Source organism: Octodon degus, unplaced genomic scaffold (genome assembly GCF_000260255.1).
Source record: "Octodon degus isolate 3935 unplaced genomic scaffold, OctDeg1.0 scaffold00007, whole genome shotgun sequence".
In the NCBI taxonomy this organism is placed as follows: Eukaryota; Metazoa; Chordata; class Mammalia; order Rodentia; family Octodontidae; genus Octodon; species Octodon degus.
In genome coordinates this window covers 25504861-25510774 of record NW_004524583.1, presented here as the reverse complement: position 1 = coordinate 25510774, position 5914 = coordinate 25504861, and the positions used below count along the sequence as shown (strand labels likewise).

Sequence of the window (5914 nt, the reverse complement as noted above, 5' to 3'; positions counted from 1 at the left end):
CCCGGGCCGCCGCCGGGCCCGCGCCGCCCTCGTGCTCCTCGTCGTCCTCCTCGTCCTCGCCGCAGCAGGCGGGGGCGGCCCCCGCCGGGAACGGACAGCGGGGCTCGGCCGCCGCCGGGGCCGGAGGTGCTGCTGGAGGGAGGAGGCTGCTAGGCCCAGGCGGTACCTCCGCCATCCTACAAGCGACACACACCGACAGAGGAGGCTGTGAGCGCCGACGCGGGGCACGGGCCTGCCGGGGCGGCGGGGAAACAAAGGCAGAAGCCGCCCCTCGCGGAGCAGCACCCCAAGTCCGCGCCGGGCCCCCGCTCCTCAGCGCCGCCCCGCCGACTCGGTTCCCGTCGGCCAGGGCCCAGCGCCGGCCCTGTCACCCGCGGCCGCTCTCGGCCCTCCTCGCGGCTCACCCGCGCGGGTCCCCGCCGCCACTGCCGCCGCTCCTCCCTCAGCCGCCCCCACTTCTCCCTCAGTCACCCCGTCGCCGCCGCCTCTGCCGCCGCCGAGGCGCTCACCCCGCACAGCCGCCGCCGCCACCGCCGTAAAGCGCCGCGCTGTTACCCCGGGTAAAGTTTCCTGGGCCCGCCTTTACGACATTTCCCTGCCTGCCGGCCGCCGGGCGCAAAAGGGGGCGGGGCTGGAGGAGTCCCGGCCGCCGGTAGGCGCGCTCCCGAGCTCGGAGGCGGCCGATCCCGCAGCCCGGGGCTCCTCGGGGCCGGGCTGCGGCGCACGCAGGACCCCGCAAATCCCGCGGACGGGACGGGCGCGACGTTTAGCTAGCCTGGACCCGGCGTGGGGAGGGCGAGCTGAGAAAGGTGGAGCGACCTTGGGAGCCGCTAGGAAGAGAAGTTTAAAGCTTTGAGCTGTGGGAGTAGGAGATGGCTGTGAACCTCCCGGGCGCTCAGAGGAGACAGACCAGGTAGTTCCTCCTCCCGCTCCCCGTCTCTCCCTTCTCGCCCAGGAAATGGGGGCGAACGCGATGGACCGGGGCTGAGAGCCTGGGGAACGGGGCCCGACCCCCCCAGCGTGAGGCTTGGCCCCTGTGGTCGTCCTCAACCGTTTTCAGCGGGAGATGGAGGAACTCGCCACTCCACTGAACAAATTTTGTTTTTAGAAAACTAGTTGTGTGTAAAAAAAAAAAAAAATTAATTAATTAAAACGAAAAGCACAACTAGTTTGTGGGCCCTCTCAAGTGTGCCCGAGAAAGAAGTTCTTAGGGATGTAATTCAATAGCTAAATATGTTTGCAGCTTTCTGCCATAATCTGAGGTCTCAAATGTGGGGTACACCGGCACAGATGTAACTTGTAAGGGAGACTTTGTCACTGAAGAATTTAAGGAAAACTCACCACCTTTCAAGAAGAAAGTCAACATACAGGGATGATAATAATTCCTTTCTCTGTGCCTAGCACTGTTCTGATTGTCTTACATGTATTTATTAGCTCATTTATAGGTTTGTGTCCTGTAGAAATGTAGACGTTTACGTCCAGATAGGCCTATAGAAGCTGTGTGTTCGCCTTTGTACTACCAACAAATGACTCCAAATCAACTGAATGTATAAATACAGGAATGGCTAAACTTATGATGCATAAATACTATGGAATATAGTATACTGTTAATTCTGCTGGTATTAAGGACTGAGATGAGATGGAGATGGCTGTGTGTACACTTCCAGTTTCTATGGCTGTTTTGCAAATTATTCTCACAATTTAGCAGTGAAAGGCAATCATTTATTATGCACCCAGATTTTTTAGGTCAGGAATTCACAGCAGGATGGCTTTTCTGTGCTCCTTTATACCTGTGTCATTAGGGAGGTTCAAAGGTTGAGAATTAGAATCACTTGAAAATGGAGTCAGGCTAGTAGCTAATGCTGCATAGGGGTTAGAGGCCACGGTTCTATTCCTTGTAGACCTCCTTATGTGGTCTTGTAATGTGGATTGGTTTGGGCTTTCTTGCAGCTGCCGGGCTGGTTTCTTAAGACAAGCACACAGAGACAGAGCCAGGCATAAGCATATGTCCTTTTTGGACTTAGTGGTAGAAGTCATGATGTGTCACTTCTGCTGTATTGTATGTAACCAAGCAATCACACAGTGGTATCCAAGTTCGAGAGATGGAGGGCTGGCGAGATAGCTCAGTGGACTAAGCGCCTGCTTTGGCAACCAAACCGAGTGTGGTGGCACACACCTGTAATCCCAGCGCTGGGGAGGCTGAAAACAGGAGGATCACTACACTGTGAATCCGAGCTGTGTAGTGAGACTGTACCAAATACATCAATGAAAGAGAGAGAGAGAGAGAGAGAGCAAGCATGAGTGCGATGGAAAAGTGCCACCTTTTGATAGGGAGAGGTTCTCAAAGACCAGATGCCACCAGCAGCGTTGCCAGTTTGGGAAAATACAACATTCCCAAGCATTCAAGTTGGAAGACCTCCTAAACTCCTACAGGCAGGGGAAAGATAAACAAGATGTGGAAGTACTGTGTGACCTCTTCATGTTCTTTAAAAAGCACAAAACAAAACCATGTTTCTAAACGTTCATACTGTGCTTAAAGTGACACATTTTTCACTTGGTAGGTGTTACCTGGGTTTCCAAGGTAGATGACAGTCTACACCTTGTGGAGGAAGGCTAACCAAATGGTCTCCATGGAATTTTTTTATTATTTTTCTTTTTTGGCGGAACTGGGGATTGAACTCAGGCCCTTGCACTTGCCAGGCAAGTGCTTATTCTACTGAGCCATCTCCCCGGCCCCTCCATGGAATTTTTAAAGAAATGCTTAAGAGTAATTTTTGCCTAGAAAAATTTGAATCACTTACTGTGGAATAAAAACCCCTTCAGGGGAGGATATAGTTCACTGGTGTAAGGCCTGCCTGGCAGGCTTGAGATCCCAAGTTTGATTTTTGGTGCGCGTGTGTGCACACACACACACACAGACACACATACACACACCCCACCTCCCCCCTTCAAAACCGTGATGCTTCATGGTAATAAAGTGGCAGGCAGCCTTCACGTTCTTTCCCTGTTATAACTTGGCGCCAAGCTTGCTCAACTGGATGTGGTCTCAAAGTTATTTTCAGAAAGGTAGAATTTTGCAGACCTTTTAATTTTTTTTTAGGAGAAAAAAAAATCTTTGTTAAATCAATTAAAACGGCTAATAGGAATTTCAAAACAACATCCTAAAGCAAAGACCTGAAATTAGTTTGGAAGGAGACAATTTCTTTCCTCATTCTAATAGCAAGACATTTTCTCTTATTGGCTAGACTTAGAGGACACCTAACTGTGTACCTACCTATATGGTAACTGTGGGAATAAAGACATTAATAATGAAAAGGTGCCTTCAATTCTGTTGGCTCAGCAGGATGACGTTATGTGCCATAGGCACAAATACTGAATAATTTAAACATTTGTGTAGTTTTATTGTACCCATCATGTGGTTTTTAATCCTGCTAATCCTATCTGTTGTACATAAAGCCAGGAATGTATGTGTCCTTGATTTTATTTCATTCTAGATGAAAGAAAGGGCATATATCAACATTGAAAACCATATAATTTAATCAAAGAATGAATATTTGTATATTGTTTTACTGTCTATAATCCTGGAACACTCAGAGATTCCCATGTAAAGTGCTTTAATTAACAGCTTTGTTCTTCCCTGTGAATGTGGGGCATTGACAGTCCGTTCTTTACCTCTGTCTCCTATTGAAAGCAGTGACTGGCAATCCAGATTTTGTCTTTGGAACCCAAGACCTTGGCCTGGAGGGAGAGCATGACAGTCAAAGGGTCTCCATTATCATTACTTTGAGCCTCACGCTGATTTTGTATAACCTGCCCAAAGGCTTGGCTAATTCTCAGACGTACACCGGGGCTACTGAAAAGCATCGAAGCCAGTCGTATATTCCTTCCTATGAAAGTCGTGGGCTGAGGAGATAGCTCAGCGGCACGGTGCCTGGCAAGCAGAAGGTCCTGAGTTTGTTTCCAGGGACCAAAACAAAACCCCATTGTCGAGACTTCTTGGTGTCCAGTGGAGCTGCGTTTGCAGAGACCAGCCAACTTCATCCAGTGACCCCAATCCTTACCGTGGCTTGCTTCACATTCCTTTCAGCGTATGACTGCAGCATCTCCCCGAGAAGGAGCTGTGCCTACGTGCGCTTCTGCACTTTCTGCCCCTGCCTGTAAGTTTGTCTGTATCTGAACTTGCCCCCCACCAGGTTTAGAGAGAGTGAGAGATGGCCATTCGGTATTCAGTGCTTCCCTTTGCCTGTGTTCGTGCTGCCCTCTTTCAGTCTTTGGGTGACCTCGCCCTTTTGTTTCTTTCTTGTATTTCTCATGTTTCTTTTGTTAGCTGCTGCTTCTCAGTTTAAAAACATGCTCTCTCTCTGGAGACTTTCCTGTACCATCCTGTCCCTTCATCCTCTCCGTCACAAATTACTAGTCTAATCTACAGCGAGCGTCCACTGTTTCCACGTAGGTGCAGGCTCACGCCCCCACCCCACAATGGGTTAGCTTCCAGCTCAGCCTTTCCTTTAACAGTGCCTTGGCAAAAGTCACCTGTTGTGTCCCAAAAGCTAGATCCTTTAGATGCTTTTTAGCTTCTGCGCCACTTTATTCTTCTGGTGGGGACATTTCTAACCGCCATGCTCTTCTAGAAGCAAAGAGTCAACTTTCCGTGACTTCCTACTATTCAAAACTTCAATTAAAAATATTAAGTTATGGCTATTACATAATAGAACTGAACTGCAGGTCCAAGAATGTGCCACACAAGTTCTGACCTCTATCTCCCTTCGAGCTCACCCTGGAATCAGGCCCAACAACCCTAGTTCTCTCCCTGTCTCTTACTTTCCCTCTCTGTCTTTTGTGCAAGCCCTCCCCTCCCATTACTACTTAAAAAACTGACTTCTCCCTGCTCTGAGTGCTTTGAACTTCTGTGGCTGTGCATGTGTATGGCCTTGCTTGGCTTATCTGTGCTTTTTCCAGAGAGAACGCTTAAGGGCAGGAATTATGTTTTTCTTCATTCTATTGCGATGTGCATAATAAATTACTTTAAAGGCATAAATGCAATATTGACCTTGCTGTATATTTTGTCAAGATTATAAATCTCTTGCTGTAAAGCCTTTAACTGAGTTAGGTTGCATAGGACTTCTCTTATCATATACATGTCCTGTTTCCCTAAAAATAAGGTCTGACTGGAAAATAATCAGTTTTAAAAAGTAGAAATAAAAAATGCCAGCCCTGAGCCAGCCATCGTGGCACATGCCTCTAATCTCAGCACTCAGGAGGCTGAGGCAGGAGGATCACTGCATGTTCAAGGCCAGCTTTGGTTACATAGTGAATTTAAGGCCAGCCTGAACTATATAGTGAGACTGTCTCAAAATACTAACTCCAATCAAGCTGTCCTTTTCTTACCTGCCTTACAGAGTAGCCGCCAAGTAACTGATAGGTAAGGCAAGGACAGGCTGATTGGGGTTGACTTCTTTCTTTATTATTTTTATTATTTTATTTATTTATTTTTGGTCTTTTTGAGACAAGGTCTTGCTGTGCAGCTCAGGCTGGCCTTGCATTCGCAGCGATCCCCCTGCCTCATCCTCCTGAGTGCGAGGGTGACGGATGTGTGCCACCACCTCTTGCCAGGGCTTACAGTTTTGATCTCTGGTTTTCAAGGTTGACAAATTTTTCACTTTGATCCTATTTTCTGGACTGAACACGGTGGTGTACTTGGGATTAAGATAATTTTCCTTGAAACAATGACTTATAAATGTATTTTTATTATTAAAATGAACAGTTTGAGGCGCTGTATTCAGGTGACACCACAACAGTCTGTATTTTCATTATTGATTATGTTATTTTGGCAGTAGGTGAACATCGCCTCGTGAAACATTTTAATGAAGGGAAATTATTTGTGGGGACTGACTTTGTGAAACTAGTTTAGGAA

At 48.0% G+C, this 5914-nt stretch overlaps 1 protein-coding gene across 1 annotated transcript in view; it reads right to left on the bottom strand.

Annotated features, from left to right (window-relative positions):
- Naa30 (N(alpha)-acetyltransferase 30, NatC catalytic subunit) overlaps positions 1-498 on the bottom strand; it is a 23317-nt gene extending 22819 nt beyond the window's left edge. Inside the window, exon 1 of the mRNA XM_023701666.1 lies at positions 8-498. Within this exon, the coding sequence (XP_023557434.1) occupies positions 8-175 (168 nt within the window). The 5' untranslated portion in view covers positions 176-498. The remainder of the gene's footprint in view (positions 1-7) is intronic.
- Between the last annotated feature and the right edge of the window lie 5416 nt (positions 499-5914).